The 20401-nt window shown below is 54.6% G+C and overlaps 1 protein-coding gene across 2 annotated transcripts in view; it reads left to right on the top strand.

Annotated features, from left to right (window-relative positions):
• The window catches only part of lrba (LPS responsive beige-like anchor protein), a 917803-nt gene that overhangs the window by 39182 nt on the left and 858220 nt on the right, over positions 1-20401 (top strand). For both annotated transcript variants that reach the window (XM_041200623.1, XM_041200530.1), the window contains exon 2: positions 16179-16410. In XM_041200623.1, coding sequence (XP_041056557.1) covers positions 16179-16410 — 232 coding nt within the window. The remainder of the gene's footprint in view (positions 1-16178; positions 16411-20401) is intronic.

The following is a 20401-nucleotide window of genomic DNA, read 5'->3' as shown; positions in this document are numbered from 1 at the left end:
TATGACCCACCCTCCTGCTCTCTCTCCCTCTGACCCACCCTCCTCCTCTCTCTCCCTCTGACCCACCCTCCTCCTCTCTCTTCCTCTGACCCACCCTCCTCCTCTCTCTCCCTCTGACCTTCCCTCCTCCTCTCTCGCCCTCTGACCCTCCCTCTCTCTGACTCTCTCTCTCTCTCTCTCTCTGACCCTCTCTCTCTCTGACCCTCTCTCTCTCTCTCTCTGACCCTCTCTCTCTCTCTGACCCTCTCTCTCTCTCTGACCCTCTCTCTCTCTCTGACCCTCTCTCTCTCTGACCCTCTCTCTCTCTCTCTCTGACCTTCTCTCTCTCTGTCCCCCTCTCTGGCTATCTCTGTCCCCCTCTCTCTCGCTCTCTCTATAACCCTCTCTCTGACTCTCTGACCCTCTCTCACTCCCTGACCCTCTCACCCGCTCCCTGACCCTCTCACCCGCCCCCTGACCCTCTCACCCGCTCCCTGACCCTCTCACCCGCTCCCTGACCCTCTCACCCGCTCCCTGACCCTCTCACCCGCTCCCTGACCCTCTCACCCGCTCCCTGACCCTCTCACCCGCTCCCTGACCCTCTCACCCGCTCCCTGACCCTCTCACCCGCTCCCTGACCCTCTCACCCGCTCCCTGACCCTCTCACCCGCTCCCTGACCCTCTCACCCGCTCCCTGACCCTCTCACCCGCTCCCTGACCCTCTCACCCGCTCCCTGACCCTCTCACCCGCTCCCTGACCCTCTCACCCGCTCCCTGACCCTCTCACCCGCTCCCTGACCCTCTCACCCGCTCCCTGACCCTCTCACCCGCTCCCTGACCCTCTCACCCGCTCCCTGACCCTCTCACCCGCTCCCTGACCCTCTCACCCGCTCCCTGACCCTCTCACCCGCTCCCTGGCCCTCTCACCCGCTCCCTGGCCCTCTCACCCGCTCCCTGGCCCTCTCACCCGCTCCCTGGCCCTCTCACCCGCTCCCTGGCCCTCTCACCCGCTCCCTGGCCCTCTCACCCGCTCCCTGGCCCTCTCACCCGCTCCCTGGCCCTCTCACCCGCTCCCTGGCCCTCTCACCCGCTCCCTGGCCCTCTCACCCGCTCCCTGGCCCTCTCACCCGCTCCCTGGCCCTCTCACCCGCTCCCTGGCCCTCTCACCCGCTCCCTGGCCCCCTCACCCGCTCCCTGGCCCCCTCACCCGCTCCCTGGCCCCCTCACCCGCTCCCTGGCCCCCTCACCCGCTCCCTGGCCCCCTCACCCGCTCCCTGGCCCCCTCACCCGCTCCCTGGCCCCCTCACCCGCTCCCTGGCCCCCTCACCCGCTCCCTGGCCCCCTCACCCGCTCCCTGGCCCCCTCACCCGCTCCCTGGCCCCCTCACCCGCTCCCTGGCCCCCTCACCCGCTCCCTGGCCCCCTCACCCGCTCCCTGGCCCCCTCACCCGCTCCCTGGCCCCCTCACCCGCTCCCTGGCCCCCTCACCCGCTCCCTGGCCCCCTCACCCGCTCCCTGGCCCCCTCACCCGCTCCCTGGCCCCCTCACCCGCTCCCTGGCCCCCTCACCCGCTCCCTGGCCCCCTCACCCGCTCCCTGGCCCCCTCACCCGCTCCCTGGCCCCCTCACCCGCTCCCTGGCCCCCTCACCCGCTCCCTGGCCCCCTCACCCGCTCCCTGGCCCCCTCACCCGCTCCCTGGCCCCCTCACCCGCTCCCTGGCCCCCTCACCCGCTCCCTGGCCCCCTCACCCGCTCCCTGGCCCCCTCACCCGCTCCCTGGCCCCCTCACCCGCTCCCTGGCCCCCTCACCCGCTCCCTGGCCCCCTCACCCGCTCCCTGGCCCCCTCACCCGCTCCCTGGCCCCCTCACCCGCTCCCTGGCCCCCTCACCCGCTCCCTGGCCCCCTCACCCGCTCCCTGGCCCTCTCACCCGCTCCCTGGCCCTCTCACCCGCTCCCTGGCCCTCTCACCCGCTCCCTGGCCCTCTCACCCGCTCCCTGGCCCCCTCACCCGCTCCCTGGCCCCCTCACCCGCTCCCTGGCCCCCTCACCCGCTCCCTGGCCCCCTCACCCGCTCCCTGGCCCCCTCACCCGCTCCCTGGCCCCCTCACCCGCTCCCTGGCCCCCTCACCCGCTCCCTGGCCCCCTCACCCGCTCCCTGGCCCCCTCACCCGCTCCCTGGCCCCCTCACCCGCTCCCTGGCCCCCTCACCCGCTCCCTGGCCCCCTCACCCGCTCCCTGGCCCCCTCACCCGCTCCCTGGCCCCCTCACCCGCTCCCTGGCCCCCTCACCCGCTCCCTGGCCCCCTCACCCGCTCCCTGGCCCCCTCACCCGCTCCCTGGCCCCCTCACCCGCTCCCTGGCCCCCTCACCCGCTCCCTGGCCCCCTCACCCGCTCCCTGGCCCCCTCACCCGCTCCCTGGCCCCCTCACCCGCTCCCTGGCCCCCTCACCCGCTCCCTGGCCCCCTCACCCGCTCCCTGGCCCCCTCACCCGCTCCCTGGCCCCCTCACCCGCTCCCTGGCCCCCTCACCCGCTCCCTGGCCCCCTCACCCGCTCCCTGGCCCCCTCACCCGCTCCCTGGCCCCCTCACCCGCTCCCTGGCCCCCTCACCCGCTCCCTGGCCCCCTCACCCGCTCCCTGGCCCCCTCACCCGCTCCCTGGCCCCCTCACCCGCTCCCTGGCCCCCTCACCCGCTCCCTGGCCCCCTCACCCGCTCCCCGACCCGCTCCCTGACCCCCTCACCCGCTCCCTGACCCTCTCACCCGCTCCCTGACCCCCTCACCCGCTCCCTGACCCTCTCACCCGCTCCCTGACCCTCTCACCCGCTCCCTGACCCTCTCACCCGCTCCCTGACCCTCTCACCCGCTCCCTGACCCTCTCACCCGCTCCCTGACCCTCTCACCCGCTCCCTGACCCTCTCCCTGACCCGCTCCCCGACCCGCTCCCCGACCCGCTCCCCGACCCGCTCCCCGACCCGCTCCCCGACCCGCTCCCCGACCCGCTCCCCGACCCGCTCCCCGACCCGCTCCCCGACCCGCTCCCCGACCCGCTCCCCGACCCGCTCCCCGACCCGCTCCCCGACCCGCTCCCCGGCCCGCTCCCCGACCCGCTCCCCGGCCCGCTCCCCGGCCCGCTCCCCGGCCCCCTCACCCGCTCCCCGGCCCCCTCACCCGCTCCCCGGCCCCCTCACCCGCTCCCCGGCCCCCTCACCCGCTCCCCGGCCCCCTCACCCGCTCCCCGGCCCCCTCACCCGCTCCCCGGCCCCCTCACCCGCTCCCCGGCCCCCTCACCCGCTCCCCGGCCCCCTCACCCGCTCCCCGGCCCCCTCACCCGCTCCCCGGCCCCCTCACCCGCTCCCCGGCCCCCTCACCCGCTCCCCGGCCCCCTCACCCGCTCCCCGGCCCCCTCACCCGCTCCCCGGCCCCCTCACCCGCTCCCCGGCCCCCTCACCCGCTCCCCGGCCCCCTCACCCGCTCCCCGACCCGCTCCCCGACCCGCTCCCCGACCCTCTCACCCGCTCCCCGACCCGCTCCCTGACCCGCTCCCTGACCCTCTCACCCGCTCCCTGACCCTCTCACCCGCTCCCTGACCCTCTCACCCGCTCCCTGACCCGCTCCCCGACCCGCTCCCCGACCCGCTCCCCGACCCGCTCCCCGACCCGCTCCCCGACCCGCTCCCCGACCCGCTCCCCGACCCGCTCCCCGACCCGCTCCCCGACCCGCTCCCCGACCCGCTCCCCGACCCGCTCCCCGACCCGCTCTCCGACCCTCTCACCCGCTCTCTCCCCGCCCTCTGTGTCCCCCCTCTCTCCCTCCCTGACCCCCTCTCTCTCTCTTTCTCTCTCTCTGACCCTCTGTCCCCCTCTCTCTGTCTCTCTCTCTCTGACCCTCTGTCCCCCTCTCTCGCTCTCTCTCTCTGACCCTCTGTCCCCCTCTCTCGCTCTCTCGTTCTCTCTCTCTGTGACCTCTCTCTCTGTGACCTTCTCTCTCTCTGTGACCTTCTCTCTCTCTGTGACCTTCTCTCTCTCTGTGAGCCTATCTCTCCCTGACCCTCCCTCTCTCTCTCTCTGGCCCTCCCTCCCTCCCTCCCTCTCTCTCTCTCTGGCCCTCCCTCCCTCCCTCTCTCTCTCTCTGGCCCTCCCTCCCTCCCTCCCTCTCTCTCTGGCCCTCCCTCCCTCCCTCTCTCTCTGGCCCTCCCTCCCTCCCTCTCTCTCTGGCCCTCCCTCCCTCTCTGGCCCTCCCTCCCTCTCTGGCCTTCCCTCCCTCTCTGGCCCTCCCTCCCTCTCTGGCCCTCCCTCCCTCTCTGGCCCTCCCTCCCTCTCTGGCCCTCCCTCCCTCTCTGGCCCTCCCTCCCTCTCTGGCCCTCCCTCCCTCTCTGGCCCTCCCTCCCTCTCTGGCCCTCCCTCCCTCTCTGGCCCTCCCTCCCTCTCTGGCCCTCCCTCCCTCTCTGGCCCTCCCTCCCTCTCTGGCCCTCCCTCCCTCTCTGGCCAGCCCTCCCTCTCTGGCCCTCCCTCCCTCTCTGGCCCTCCCTCCCTCTCTGGCCCTCCCTCCCTCTCTGGCCCTCCCTCCCTCTCTGGCCCTCCCTCCCTCTCTGGCCCTCTATCCCTCTCTGGCCCTCTATCCCTCTCTGACCCTCTCTCTCTGACCCTCTCTCTCTGACCCTCTCTCTCTGACCCACTCTCTGACCCTCTCTCTCTCCGTGACCCTCTCTCTCTCCGTGACCCTCCCTCTCTCCGTGACCCTCCCTCTCTCCGTGACCCTCTCTCTCTCCGTGACCCTCTCTCTCTCCGTGACCCTCTCTCTCTCCGTGACCCTCTCTCTCTCCGTGACCCTCTCTCTTTCTCCGGCCCTCTCTCTCTTACCCGCTCTCTCTCTCTTACCCTCTTTCTGACCCTCGCTCTCCCTCTGACCCTCGCTCTCCCTCTGACCTTCGCTCTCCCTCTGACCCTCGCTCTCCCCCGACCCTCGCTCTACCCTGACCCTCGTTCTCCCCCGACCCTCGCTCTCCCCCCACCCTCGCTCTCCCCCGACCCTCGCTCTCCCCCGACCCTCGCTCTCCCCCGACCCTCGCTCTCCCCCGACCCTCGCTCTCCCCCGACCCTCGCTCTCCCCCGACCCTCGCTCTCCCCCGACCCTCGCGCTCTCCCCGACCCTCGCGCTCTCCCCGACCCTCGCGCTCTCCCCGACCCTCGCGCTCTCCCCGACCCTCGCGCTCTCCCCGACCCTCGCGCTCTCCCCGACCCTCGCGCTCTCCCTGGCCCTCCCTCGCTCTCTCCCTGGCCCTCCCTCGCTCTCTCCCTGGCCCTCCCTCGCTCTCTCCCTGGCCCTCCCTCGCTCTCTCCCTGGCCCTCCCTCGCTCTCTCCCTGGCCCTCCCTCGCTCTCTCCCTGGCCCTCCCTCGCTCTCTCCCTGACCCTCCCTCGCTCTCTCCCTGGCCCTCCCTCGCGCTCTCCCTGGCCCTCCCTCGCGCTCTCCCTGGCCCTCCCTCGCGCTCTCCCTGGCCCTCCCTCGCGCTCTCCCTGGCCCTCCCTCGCGCTCTCCCTGGCCCTCCCTCGCGCTCTCCCTGGCCCTCCCTCGCGCTCTCCCTGGCCCTCCCTCGCGCTCTCCCTGGCCCTCCCTCGCGCTCTCCCTGGCCCTCCCTCGCGCTCTCCCTGGCCCTCCCTCGCGCTCTCCCTGGCCCTCCCTCGCGCTCTCCCTGGCCCTCCCTCGCGCTCTCCCTGGCCCTCCCTCGCGCTCTCCCTGGCCCTCCCTCGCGCTCTCCCTGGCCCTCCCTCGCGCTCTCCCTGGCCCTCCCTCGCGCTCTCCCTGGCCCTCCCTCGCGCTCTCCCTGGCCCTCCCTCGCGCTCTCCCTGGCCCTCCCTCGCGCTCTCCCTGGCCCTCCCTCGCGCTCTCCCTGGCCCTCCCTCGCGCTCTCCCTGGCCCTCCCTCGCGCTCTCCCCGGCCCTCCCTCGCGCTCTCCCCGGCCCTCCCTCGCGCTCTCCCCGGCCCTCCCTCGCGCTCTCCCCGGCCCTCCCTCGCGCTCTCCCCGGCCCTCCCTCGCGCTCTCCCCGGCCCTCCCTCGCGCTCTCCCCGGCCCTCCCTCGCGCTCTCCCCGGCCCTCCCTCGCGCTCTCCCCGGCCCTCCCTCGCGCTCTCCCCGGCCCTCCCTCGCGCTCTCCCGGCCCTCCCTCGCGCTCTCCCCGGCCCTCCCTCGCGCTCTCCCCGGCCCTCCCTCGCGCTCTCCCCGGCCCTCCCTCGCGCTCTCCCCGGCCCTCCCTCGCGCTCTCCCCGGCCCTCCCTCGCGCTCTCCCCGGCCCTCCCTCGCGCTCTCCCCGGCCCTCCCTCGCGCTCTCCCCGGCCCTCCCTCGCGCTCTCCCCGGCCCTCCCTCGCGCTCTCCCCGGCCCTCCCTCGCGCTCTCCCCGGCCCTCCCTCGCGCTCTCCCCGGCCCTCCCTCGCGCTCTCCCCGGCCCTCCCTCGCGCTCTCCCCGGCCCTCCCTCGCGCTCTCCCCGGCCCTCCCTCGCGCTCTCCCCGGCCCTCCCTCGCGCTCTCCCCGGCCCTCCCTCGCGCTCTCCCCGGCCCTCCCTCGCGCTCTCCCCGGCCCTCCCTCGCGCTCTCCCCGGCCCTCCCTCGCGCTCTCCCCGGCCCTCCCTCGCGCTCTCCCCGGCCCTCCCTCGCGCTCTCCCCGGCCCTCCCTCGCGCTCTCCCCGGCCCTCCCTCGCGCTCTCCCCGGCCCTCCCTCGCGCTCTCCCCGGCCCTCCCTCGCGCTCTCCCCGGCCCTCCCTCGCGCTCTCCCCGGCCCTCCCTCGCGCTCTCCCCGGCCCTCCCTCGCGCTCTCCCCGGCCCTCCCTCGCGCTCTCCCCGGCCCTCCCTCGCGCTCTCCCCGGCCCTCCCTCGCGCTCTCCCCGGCCCTCCCTCGCGCTCTCCCGGCCCTCCCTCGCGCTCTCCCCGGCCCTCCCTCGCGCTCTCCCCGGCCCTCCCTCGCGCTCTCCCCGGCCCTCCCTCGCGCTCTCCCCGGCCCTCCCTCGCGCTCTCCCCGGCCCTCCCTCGCGCTCTCCCCGGCCCTCCCTCGCGCTCTCCCCGGCCCGCCCTCGCGCTCTCCCCGGCCCTCCCTCGCGCTCTGTCTGGCCCTCCCTCGCGCTCTGTCTGGCCCTCCCTCGCGCTCTGTCTGGCCCTCCCTCGCGCTCTGTCTGGCCCTCCCTCGCGCTCTGTCTGGCCCTCCCTCGCGCTCTGTCTGGCCCTCCCTCGCGCTCTGTCTGGCCCTCCCTCGCGCTCTGTCTGGCCCTCCCTCGCGCTCTGTCTGGCCCTCCCTCGCGCTCTGTCTGGCCCTCCCTCGCGCTCTGTCTGGCCCTCCCTCGCGCTCTGTCTGGCCCTCCCTCCCGCTCTGTCTGGCCCTCCCTCCCGCTCTGTCTGGCCCTCCCTCCCGCTCTGTCTGGCCCTCCCTCCCTCTCTGTCTGGCCCTCCCTCCCTCTCTGTCTGGCCCTCCCTCCCTCTCTGTCTGGCCCTCCCTCCCTCTCTGTCTGGCCCTCCCTCCCTCTCTGTCTGGCCCTCCCTCCCTCTCTGTCTGGCCCTCCCTCCCTCTCTGTCTGGCCCTCCCTCCCTCTCTGTCTGGCCCTCCCTCCCTCTCTGTCTGGCCCTCCCTCCCTCTCTGTCTGGCCCTCCCTCCCTCTCTGTCTGGCCCTCCCTCGCTCTCTGTCTGGCCCTCCCTCGCTCTCTGTCTGGCCCTCCCTCGCTCTCTGTCTGGCCCTCCCTCGCTCTCTGTCTGGCCCTCCCTCCCTCTCTGTCTGGCCCTCCCTCGCTCTCTGTCTGGCCCTCCCTCGCTCTCTGTCTGGCCCTCCCTCGCTCTCTGTCTGGCCCTCCCTCGCTCTCTGTCTGGCCCTCCCTCGCTCTCTCTCTGGCCCTCCCTCGCTCTCTCTCTGGCCCTCCCTCGCTCTCTGTCTGGCCCTCCCTCGCTCTCTGTCTGGCCCTCCCTCGCTCTCTGTCTGGCCCTCCCTCGCTCTCTGTCTGGCCCTCCCTCGCTCTCTCTCTCTCTCTCTCTCTCTCTCTCTCTCTCTCTCTCTGACCCTCTCTCTGGCCCTCGCTCCCTCTCTCGCTGGCCCTCCCTCCCTCCCTCCCTCTCTCTGGCCCTCCCTCCTTCTCTCTCTCTGGCCCTCCCTCCCTCCCTCTCTCTCTGGCATTCCCTCCCTCTCTCTCTGGCCCTCCCTCCCTGACCCTCTCTCTCTGTGTGACCCCTCTCTCTCCTCTCCCTGACCCTCTCTCCTCTCCCTGACCCTCTCTCCTCTCCCTGACCCTCCCTCTCCTCTCCCTGACCCTCCCTCTCCTCTCCCTGACCCTCCCTCTCCTCTCCCTGACCCTCCCTCTCCTCTCCCTGACCCTCCCTCTCCTCTCCCTGACCCTCCCTCTCCTCTCCCTGACCCTCCCTCTCCTCTCCCTGACCCTCCCTCTCCTCTCCCTGACCCTCCCTCTCCTCTCCCTGACCCTCCCTCTCCTCTCCCTGACCCTCCCTCTCCTCTCCCTGACCCTCCCTCTCCTCTCCCTGACCCTCCCTCTCCTCTCCCTGACCCTCCCTCTCCTCTCCCTGACCCTCCCTCTCCTCTCCCTGACCCTCCCTCTCCTCTCCCTGACCCTCCCTCTCCTCTCCCTGACCCTCCCTCTCCTCTCCCTGACCCTCCCTCTCCTCTCCCTGACCCTCCCTCTCCTCTCCCTGACCCTCCCTCTCCTCTCCCTGACCCTCCCTCTCCTCTCCCTGACCCTCCCTCTCCTCTCCCTGACCCTCCCTCTCCTCTCCCTGACCCTCCCTCTCCTCTCCCTGACCCTCCCTCTCCTCTCCCTGACCCTCCCTCTCCTCTCCCTGACCCTCCCTCTCCCTCTCTCTGACCCTCCCTCTCCCTCTCTCTGACTCGGACCCTCACGCTCTCTCTCTCTCTGACTCGGACCCTTGCTCTCTCTCTCTCTCTCTCTGACTCTGACCCTCGCTCTCTCTCTCTCTTTCTCTCTGACCCGCTCTCTCCCTCCCTTGCGGTCTGTCCGCAAGCATGACCTGGACCTCCCTGTCGCTTGCCGTTTTAACGCTCCACCCTGCTCTCGTGCCCACTTGTCCGTCCTTGGCCTGCTGCATTGTTCCAGTGAAGCTCAACGCAAACTGGAGGAACTGCACCTCATCTTCCGACTAGGCACTTTACAGCCTTCCGAACTGAATATTGAGTTCAACAATTTTAGATCATGAACTCTCTCCTTCATCCCCACCTCCTTTCTGATCCCCCTTTTTTCCAATAATTTATATAGGTTTTTCTTTTCCCACTTATCACCATTATTTTTGAATGTATTTCCATCCATTGTTTTATCTCTACCTTTTAGCCTATTTCGATCCCTTCCCCCCACCCCACCCCTACTAGGGCTATCTGTACCTTGCTCGTCTTGCTTTCTACCCTTAATGTCACCTATTAACACATCCCTTAAATATTATCACCACCTTCAACACCTCTTTGTCCTTTTGTCTATGACATCTTTTAGCTATCTCCACCTATCATGGCCCTCTATCCAGCTCTACCTGTCTTCCCCCCCCCCCAAAACAGCTTATATTTCACCTCTTTTCTATTTTCCTTAGTTGTGTTGAAGAGTCGTACGGAACTCGAAACTTTAACTGTGTTCCTCTCCACAGATGATGTCAGACCTGCTGAGTTTTTCCAGGTATTTTTATTATGACTGAGACCTTATTAGCCTGGAACACACAGCCACTTTCCAGACACTAGCTAAACATCCATTGTTGAAGATGTTGTGGTGAAGTAAGGCACGTGACCTAAGACTCTGGCTTGTTGAACAGGTTAATATCGCCTTCCAGGGCTGCAAGCCCAGTCTGCTGCTTTAAAACCTGATTAAGGGAAGACAATAGGAGTTCTGTACCATCACCTATAAACTGAATTTCTCTGCACCCCTATTTCATCTTGTGAAGTCAAAACCACCGGAATAGTGAATCTTACACCACCGGTTTTCAGCCCGCATACTTTTGTGAAGGAATTTCTCATCGATCTTTGATCCTGGACCCTGGACCTCCATGTAAACCAATGTTCATTTTCTCTGTGGGCTCTGTACTGTAAAACCTTATTTTCTCCATCCCTCTCTTTACTGGATGCGTGTGAGGGGATGGTGTGGACCCTCTTTGCGGTTTTTGAATGCATGCAATAAACTTACCTTAGAGTTCATCCTACCTCGTGTTTGCTGTGGAATTAGCAGGAATTGGATCAAACAAAAAGCAAGGGGTTGGGAAATATACTAATAAAAAAGGAAACAAATTAAAACACCTTTCTGTTTACAGATGGGTGGTGACAGGAGAAATTAGTGCTATTTAAACAGAACTGCCGGAGGCTGATTATTACCTCTGCCACTGTTTGTCTGTAAACAATATATCTCAAAAGCTAATGGATGGATTTCAGCGAAACTTAGCACACAAGATATGACCCAAGGAAGACTCAGTTAGCTTTTGGTGAAGATGCAGATCTGGATCCTGGAAATTTTTAAAGGATCCGTTAATTGTGGGAGATAAGACGAAATGACTTTTTTAAAAGAATGTTGTTTGTTTTATTTAGAATGCTATTGATTGTTTTAGAATATTGTAGATTGTCTCAGCTGCTGTGGTGGAATTTCTCTCAGCTGTCAAAATATGAGCAGAGTTTTCCAAGCAAATTGTTGGATGTGCATTTGCCTGAAGTCTCCTCAGTGAGATGGAAACTCTTAATAAAAAGATTTCTTTATTCAGTTTTGTGGTTATAGAGCATTAAGCAGGCAGGGAAAAGTCTCAAGGAAGAGCATAATTGTAATAACATTGAGTAACACAACGTGGTGGAGGTATGCACTCTACTGAGTTCTCTCTTCACTTGTCTCAAATGTCTTGTTTGGTCCCAGGCTAATATGAAGATTCTATTGCTAGCCAAGACAACCTTTTAACTTGTAGCCGACTATTGTTTGAAATCTTTGGAACTACCATTTAAATATCCTCTCATTTCTGATTTTGATTTCAGTAATTGATTTCTGGTATATAGCTGTCCTCAGCTATCAAAAGCAAGACAAGATTCCTGTGTCAATAGAAACCAAGAACAAATAAAATCAGGAAATCTTCAAAATGCAGTATCTACCTAGATAGAAAAGCATTAACAGAAAAAAGTGTCAAATCGGGAGAGACCGAATAAAGTCTCTATGTTTTAGGGACAATGCTTGCAAGATTGTGGAAGAATGATAAAGTTGGGATTAACACAAATCATATCATATCTCAGAAATCTATTTGCCAACAAGCAATTTAAGGGAAGAACTCGAGATTGTTCAGAAAGGGAGAACAGGTGGCTGAGCCAGGCAGTGTATAGTTAAAATATATATATGTTCTGCTGCTGATAGGATTAGACAGTCTGCAGGATATACCTGAGGTAAAAACAGAGTGCTGGAAATAATCAAGTTGAGCAGCATCTAAAGAGGGAGGCAGAGTTAATGTTTCAGGTTGATGACCTTGTGTCAGAACTGGAAAAAAGTTAGAGATGTACACATGTTTTAAGCAAGTACAAAGGCAGAACAAGTGTTGAGGGGGGAGGGGGAAAGAAAAAGTCATGTCAGTGATAGCGTGGAAGGCAGGAGAGACTAAATGGGTAAAGGGATGGTGTGCCAAAGGAGATGGTCATGGATCAAGTAAAGAAACAAAAGATGAATTCTGAGGAGGTATAAATGTAAATAGCTGACTCATCACCAACTTGTCATCTCAAAAAGAAATGGGGCAGAAGTTGTGATCTGAAATTGTTGAATTCAGTGAGTCTGGAAGGCTAATTGCCTAATTGAAAGATTAGATTTTTTTTACTCGTTCATGGGATGTGGGTGTCGCTGGCTCGGCCAGCATTTATTGCCCATTCCTAATTGCCCTTGGGAAGGTGGTGCTGAGTTGCCACCTTGAGCTGCTGCAGTCCATGTGTTGTACAGTGCTGTTAGGGAAGGAGTTCCAGGATTTTGACCCAACGACAGTGAAGGAACAGTGATATTTTCCAAGTCAGGATGGTGAATGGCTTGGAGGGGAACTTCCAGTTGGTGGTCCCATGTGTCTTCTGCCCTTGTTCTTCAAGGTGCTATTCCTCCAGCTCAGGTTAGGCTTCATGAAGAAAACTTGCTTTTCTTTTCTGGTTCAGCGTAATAGGTTGTTTTTTAAGTGAGCCCTTTTTACCCCTGTGATCTGTACAATATCTAGGTAATTTATAAAAGGACTCATAGGTTGAGCAGAGAATTTTTAATATATCTCAGCATGCTGTTTATACTGCTTACCATTACTGCTTCTCAACTGCAGAAGACAGTATAAATATTTCACTAGCCTGCAGCCTTGGTTTTCAACAGGCTGATTGCCCAGTAAATGGATAGGTGAACAGAGACAATAAGAAACTAGATTTACGTATGTAACTAAGTAACATACATAAATAATGTCTTCTGCCCTAAACTACAATATCAGATACCCAAGGTTCTTGAATATGGCAAAATGTTGCTAAATTTTCATCTGTCTCTGTTAATTTGTGTATATATTTCTGCTTCATTTGGGAAATTTAATTTGAACAAAAGCTTAGAAATACTTTTCAATACATGACAGTAGAAATAAAATGCCCTTTTCAAACTCAAAATGCCAAGAATATATATAAACAAAACCTAAAAGGTACTTGTATTTGAAGTTGCTTGTTTGCACTCCTTTTGGTCTCCTGGCCAGAAACAGTGACTGTACCTGATGTATCTAATTGAAAGCAGCAGAGCCATGCTCTGTGAATGAGCCTGATTTTTAAATCTTGAAGCATTATGCACACAAAACAATTAATACCTTGGTACAGCAAAGGCAAAAGTACTTAATTTTGTTTAATGAACTCCATTCCCATCCGAGAATGAAAACCATTGACTGAGCTCCAAACTTCTTGTGGTTACTATATTAAGAGAAATCCATCCAGGCATTGGTGGGGTAAAGTGAAGTACAATTACACTGATGGCTGAAATTAGGCACCTGAGTTAAGAGGTGAGACTGAATAAGTTGGGAATGACTCTACTGATGAGAAAACTCTGATTTTATTTTACTATTCTGTGTATTAAAGAGTGTAGACCAAATAAATGTCTGTGGCTTAATCATATGCAACAAGAAGGCATAGCTTCACATTTAGAAAATGGAGGGTGATAAGGCAGTTTAGATTGAATTACTTAATGCAGAGGGAAATAAATGCATGAAATCGACTGCCAAGGTGGCAGTAGGTGCTGATTGTATCAGCAAATTTCAGAGAGAGTTGAATGAACCACATTGATCTTTCCTAGATTAATGTCAGTCCTGAATTTAGGCCTCCTTGTTATCAATTCCCCTCCTTGGTAGCGATCTTTATTTATTCTCAGGCTGTTTCCAATATCTTTTTAGTTTCTGAATAGTGGCTTCAGCACAGCACCAGTTCAAATAACGCTGGCTTTTCTGCAGAATCCATGTTAATCTGTATAATGTAAATGTATAATTGAAGAAAACAATTAAAATTTATTTTCTTTTGTACATTTTTGGTTTAATTGGGTCAATTGTGGATGTGTTGTAGGAGTGGTGCCCCCCCTTGAGGGAGGCCCAATTGGTTATCAAATAGATCTGATTAACTGGTTGTATCCTGTATCCCTGATTTTTAAAAAGAAAATTGAAAGGATTCCTCTGAGTGACCAAGCTTTTGGTCATCTGATCCAATACCTCCTGATGTGGCACCGTGTCATACCTTTTTTTTGTAATGCTTCTGTGAAGCATCTTGGGTTGTTTCATTGCCCTAAAGGCGCTATATAAATGTAAGTTGTTTAAAATTAGTTATGGGTTGGACAGGGTAGATGTGGTGAAAATGTTTTCACTTGTGGGAGAATCCAAAACAAGATGCCATAAATACAAAATAGTTACTAATAAAATATAATGCAAAGTAAGGAGAAGTTTCTTTACTGGTTAGGATGTGAAATCATTCCCACAGGAAGTGGTTGAGGCAAATAGTTTAGATGTTTTAAAAAGGAAACTAGGTGAGTATTGAGAGAAAAGGGAATAGAAAGGTACCTTGAAGGGCTAAGGTGAAGTAGGTGGAATGGGAGAAGACTCTTTTCTGGAATATAAACAGTGCAGATTAATTGGACTGAATGGTCTATTTTGTGCTACAAATTCTATGTAATAAACCTAGTTGGATCCTCTTCAAAAATTTAGGAAAATGGAAGAAAATGATCGTTTTGGTTTTTTTGACTTTTCAATTCCATTGGCAGATATTTATTTTGAAATCAGCTTCCCTTTCAAAGTGTGAATGCACATGTATGCAGTGGCATTTGTTTGAAATATTTTAACTACTTTAGGTGAGATATATTGTTGCTGGGGGTCTCTTTCCAGGAAGAACACTTTCCTTAAAGGGGCTTGCTTAACATCTAGTTTTCAGTTCTGCTGAAGGATCTAGATCTGAAACTTGTAACCATCCTGACTCTTGGCAAATGCTGATGGACCTACTCTGTATTTTCAGCAATTTGTTTTTATTCAGATTTCCAGCATTTGCAACTTTTTTCCTATCTTTTAGCAATAAAGTGGAAACTTCATTTGGGGAATCATAAAACTTAAAACTTTGTATTGACTTGATCTGGGCACTTGGTCATTCAAGAAAATTTCTTGTTTTATAAAAAAAATCATTTGTACTCCCATCTACTGTTTATTAGTTTGTTTGACAATGTGGCATGGTGCACTGATGCTTCATGTGCACTATGCCTAGTTTACGTCTGTAATTTCTCACAAGGTGCATTCATTAAAAGTAAATTGGTCTGCATATAGCAACAAACCAATGAATAGGTAATGTAATAAATTTGAACCTATGGTTACCATTTGCCAAACTGTACTTTGTATAATCTTTCACCACACAAACTTTAGGTAAATTACTGTGTTTTGAGTCAGGCAGATGACCTGTTCCAAACCACTAACAGATTCCAACCCGGTTTATAGATTCTTAATTTTGAGCCTAGTGTGCTCACTGACTCTCACAGCTACCTTGACTACACTTCCTCATACCCTGCTTCCTATAAAGTTTCTTTGTTTCCATCATGTCTGACAATGCAATCTTCTGTATTTAAGAGATGTCTTCCCTTTTTCTCAACTGAGGATCACCCCCATGAATGTTGACAGGATCCTCGAACGTGAACATTCCATTTCTCACATTTCTGCTCTCACCCTTCTTCCCTGAGCCATGATAGTGTTTCTCTTCTCCCCACCTCCCTCCCAGCAGCTTCTGCATTCAATAGATCACCCCCTGCCATTTCCCCCAGCTCATGCATGTTGCCACCATCAAACACATCACCTCCTCCCCTCTGCTTTCAACATTCCAAAGGGACTGTTCTCTCCACGATATCCTGGACCATTGCTCAGTCACTTCCATTACCCTGGCACCTTTTCTGTGCAAACGTAGGAGATGCAAAACCTGCCCTTTTGCCTCCTCCTTTCTCAGTGTCTAAGGCCTCAAACATTCACTCCTAGGTGAAACAATGATTTAGTTGTACTTTCAATTTAGTATACTGTATTCATTGCTCACCATGTGGTCTCATCTAGATTAGGGAGATTGCATGACCACTTTACATGGCACTTCAGTCCAGATGCATGCCCCTGAGCATCCAGTCACTTGTCATTTTAATTCTCCACCTTGCCACTCTGCAGCAGGCCAAGGGCAGAGAATTCAGTGTACCAATAAAATGCAACACAACCTGGAAGAATAGCACCTCATCTTGTGACTGGGCACTTAACGGCCTTCTGGAGTCAACATTGAGTTCAACAATTTTAGATCTTGACCTCTGCCTCTATTTTGTTTCCTTTGCTGATTTGTTTTTTTTTTCTCTCTCTTGCTTCTCTCTTTCTTTTGGGCAGCAGATATTCATGATCCTGCCATCCACACCTTCCCTATATGCATCTTTTTGTTGTTTTACTTGTCTCATTTGAAATTTAAGCTTAAATATAAGGAAAAAATGTGGGCAAAAATACTGAAAATCAAATTTTCCATTGTGCCATAATTTTGATGCTTCAAGATAGTAATTTTTCAATTTGTAAATGTATTTTGGCATATGTCTCAACCTTCAAGAAACAAATTTATTGTATACAAATAGATCAGCATACACGCATGCACATGGATTACTTGCGAGTAAATCCTTGTCACGAAAATTGTTTGTCATGCAGGTTGTGAACCCAATATTTTTGTATTAAAGCTTGTAGGAGGACAATTTGATTTGGAGATGAATTTCATCATCCAAGATATGGAAAGTATTGCCTGCATGATGGAACTATTGGACAACTGTGATGTGACCTGCCAGGCTGAAGTTTGGAGCATTTTCACAGCAGTTTTGAAAAAAAGTATTCGTAATCTACAGGCCTGCACCGATGCTGGATTGATTGAACTTGTTCTCAAGAGAATTGATAGAGTTAACAATATGATAGCAGGTAAGGCAGTTGGTTTTTTTGGGAATGTCTTGTCCCTTGGTGTAGCCTGCCCAACTAAGGTGAGAATGGCTTAAGATGTCAAATTATATAGTTGGCTTGACAGAAGCTAATTGTTTGCCTTTTACTGTTTTTTTTTGTAAAGTGGCTGTATGCCAACCAGTATAGATTTATATTGCATGGTTTCCAGGAAGATGATTATTTCCATTCCACTAACTAGTTGAGAAGTTGAGTGCAAAATATTTTTATTAAGGAGTTAAATAAATTCAGCTTGGTTTGTGGGAATGTTGGCTTAAAACACAAAATGCCATGGCATTGTATATAGGAGGTGTGCCTGTGCTCCTCTGCATCGTATGATACCTGAGGACATGTGCTATAGCAATGGTTTATTCATTCCTTGCTTTTAAAGGGTTGTATTCTCTTAATACTTGATTTGGTTAAGATTTTAGTTTATTAGGTTAGGTATCCCTTTAAAGTATTCCCAGTTTGTGTGGTCAATTTGTTTTAATCAAATCTAGTTTATTTTTACCCCAGTGTTTTTATCCTAGGAATTAATGTGTTGATATTGATTGGCACACTTCCAGTGCAGTTGAAATTTTATTTTCAGGCCAATATGCTAATAACTGTCAGTTGACCATGTGTGTAAAGATGAACACAAGTGATCGATAACAGCAGCAGCACAAATGAAGCATGGCGCTGAGATACACTGCTAACTTTCTAACATTCAGCGCAAGGTGCCATTGATCCTTGTTTTCAAATGCCTCCATAGCCTCATCCTTCCCATCTCTGTGATCTCACTGGAAGAGATCACAACTTAACAGGCCCCCCACCCCCCTCGAGACCTCTGCCAATTCTGCCCTCTTGAGCATTCCCAATTTGAATTAATTCACCATGATGGTGGTGCCTTCAGCTGCCAAGGCCCTAAACTCTGGCATTCCCTTCCTAAATCACTCTACCTATCTTTCCTCCTTTAAAGCACTCCTTAAAACCACTGCCTTTGACCAACTTTGGACATCTAGCCTAATATTTCCTAAGTGGCTCAGTTTCAAATTTTGCTTAAAAACACTTGCATGCTGCCTTGGGGAGTTTTATTACTTTAAAGGTGCTTTTTAAATGCACGTTGTTGCTATTCTCAAACTATATCTTCTTTAAACCATCAAGCCATATATCCTAATTTAAAAACTGTGCTAAAAGTATTTGGCCACTTCTAGCTGGAAGTTTTGAAGTTCACCCTTGTACTGGTTAGTACAAGGACCAGTACTGACTCATTACAAGTGATCAAGAATAGTTGATTTGGGGGGACTTGGCTATACCAATTAGTGCTGGGTTCTCTTTGGTGCCTAGCATCTTGGACCTAAACTGTCCAAGCTACTACTGAATTAATAGCACTGAATTCCTTTTTGATGGCGACTTATTAAAAGTAAGTACTATACCCAGCCAGATGTCATTGAGGCCTCCCTGGCAGCTGTTTTTACAAATTTTCCTTTAAGGCTGCAGGTTCATGGTAGTAGCACGAGTATACTGTAAAACAAACACAAATATCTCTCCTCTTCCTAGGAAGAGATTGAGGACTATCAAAATTATCTATAAATGGCTTCATCTTGTAAGTTGGCAGCAGCAGATATTAAGACGAATCATCCAAAACAAGCCACACCAGAATTGTCCCTGGAGCCTTTTTATTCACTTGGAGCACCTCTGAGACATCTTTTGATTCCTTCCGAGAAGGTGCTTTGATTAAGAGGACGCTAACTTCACAACTCTCCAGATAATGTGTATTGAAGTGCAGTCTGCATCCTCATACCTGCTAATCTGAGTTCCTTTGCTTTTCCTAGTCTCAGATTCTTGCTCCCCAGGAAATTTCCTGTACCCCCGGATGTCCTGGCAGGTCTCGACAGATCCTTAAAGTTCATGGACCCCACAGTGAGAACTACCAGATAGAGGCTGGATAGATTCAATTTGGATATGGCTCCAGGCCGTTTTTTTGTCCAGCCCAATCTATAAGATGTTTAGATTTTAGCAACAGATACAATTTGGAAAGTGCAGTTGGTGTTAGCACAAGATTGTGTGCCTATAGATTGACAATCCTGCTGTTGTCTCCTATTTCAAAGGCAGCCAAAAAAAAAGTTGCTTGTGATATATCTGGGGTTGAATTGGTCTGCTGGTGCTTCAATCACAAGGTGATGTTCTCAGCTCTGTATAGCCTGGGCAAATGATGTGTTTTCAGGCCCTAATGAACCCGCTGCAGTGATGTATATCCTGGACCTTTATAGAATAATAGATTAGCTACCTTTCTGTAATTTTCTGAATGACTTGATACAATAACAGCAAAAATTTGCATTTATATCTCACCTTTCACATTGGAAAATGTCCAACGTACTTCACGGGAGCATATTTGGGCAAAAGAAGAAATTGAGTCCAAGGAGGAGGTTTTAAGAGGGGTGGTAAGAAGCTTGGCCAAAGAAGTTCAAGGATATTATATTGGCACAAAGCTATGTTCTGAAGGAGAATGCTCAAGACAATTAGGGAAGGAATTTCATAGTTTATAGCCTAGACAACTAAAGGTATGAAATCAGTTGTTGGGTGAAGGGAATGGGAGATCTGTAGGAGGCCAGAGTTGAAGGAGAACACAGTTCTTGTAGGTGTATTTCAGTTGAGTATATTTAGTTCACTTACAGTTAGACCAAAACAACTGTCCACCTCAAATGAAAAGGATCATCGTCTGGATGAATTGGTTGTTGCCGTGACTTAAATATGGTCAGCAGTTGACTGGCATTCCATACTGCAATAGTAAATGAAAATTTTAAAATTGAGTAAATTCTGTGGTTGGAGGGGGGTGGTTAGCAAGTAGAATGAGAAATCATTTTTATTTCAATTAGACTCAGGCCAAGGAAGAAAATAGATGTATTTTTTCACATCCTCATGGGTTTCCCTAAATATAGAGAATTAGCACTCCACATGATACCAAGAAACGGCAGAAGGCACTAGATACTGCAAAGGCTATAGGCCTGACAATATTCCAGCAATAGTACTGATGACTTGTGCTCCAGAACTTGCTGTGCCCCTAGCCAATCTGTCCTAGTGTAGCTACAGCACTGACATCTATCTAGCAATGTGGAAAGTTGCCCAGGTATGTCCTGTGCACAAAAAGCAAGGCAAATCCAACCCAACCAATTACTGCCTTGTTACTCTACTCTCGATCATCAATAAAGTGATGGAAGGGGTCATCAAGTGGCACTTACTCAGCAATAATCTCACTGCTCAGTTGGGTTCTGCCAGGGCCCCTCAGCTCCTGACCTCATTGCTGCCTTGGTTCAAACATTGGCAAAAGACCTGAATTTCAGAGATGAGGTGAAAGTGACTTCCTTGACATCAAGGCAGCATTTGACTGAGTGTGGCATCAAGGAGCCTTAGCAAAACTGGAGTCAATGGGAACCGTGGGGAAAACTCTCCACTGGTTGGAGTCATACCTAGCACAAAGGAAAGATGGTTGTGGTTGTTGGAGGTCAGTCAACTCAGCTCCTGGGCATCACTGCAGGAGTTCCTCAGGGTCGTGTCCTCGGCCCAACCATCTTCATCTGCTTCATTAATGATCTTCCTTCTATCATGAGGTTAGAAGTGGGGATGTTCGTTGACGATTGTATAATGTTCATCATTTGCGACGACTCAGATACTAAAGCAGCCCATGTCCAAATGCAGTAAGACCTGGGCAATATCCAGGCTTGGGCTGACAAGTGGCAAGTAACATTCGCGCCACAGAAGTGCCAGGCAATGACCAGCTCCAACGAAAGAGAGTCTAACCATCCATCATCTGCCACTATTTAATTAATGCTGTTGGAAGACCTGGGGGCCGAAATTGTTGGGTGATAACATAAAACGAACAATAGCAAATTTAGCAGCCCATTCTGCATCCAGCCTGATTTACCTTTCCTCTTTTTGGCCTTGTACTTCAGGCATTTTAAACATTGAACCTTTGAACCCCAATACTGCATATTCT

Source organism: Carcharodon carcharias, chromosome 1 (assembly GCF_017639515.1).
Source record: "Carcharodon carcharias isolate sCarCar2 chromosome 1, sCarCar2.pri, whole genome shotgun sequence".
Taxonomy (NCBI): domain Eukaryota; kingdom Metazoa; phylum Chordata; class Chondrichthyes; order Lamniformes; family Lamnidae; genus Carcharodon; species Carcharodon carcharias.
The sequence above is the reverse complement of the archived record's forward strand: the minus strand, read 5'-3'. Positions and strand labels throughout refer to the sequence as shown.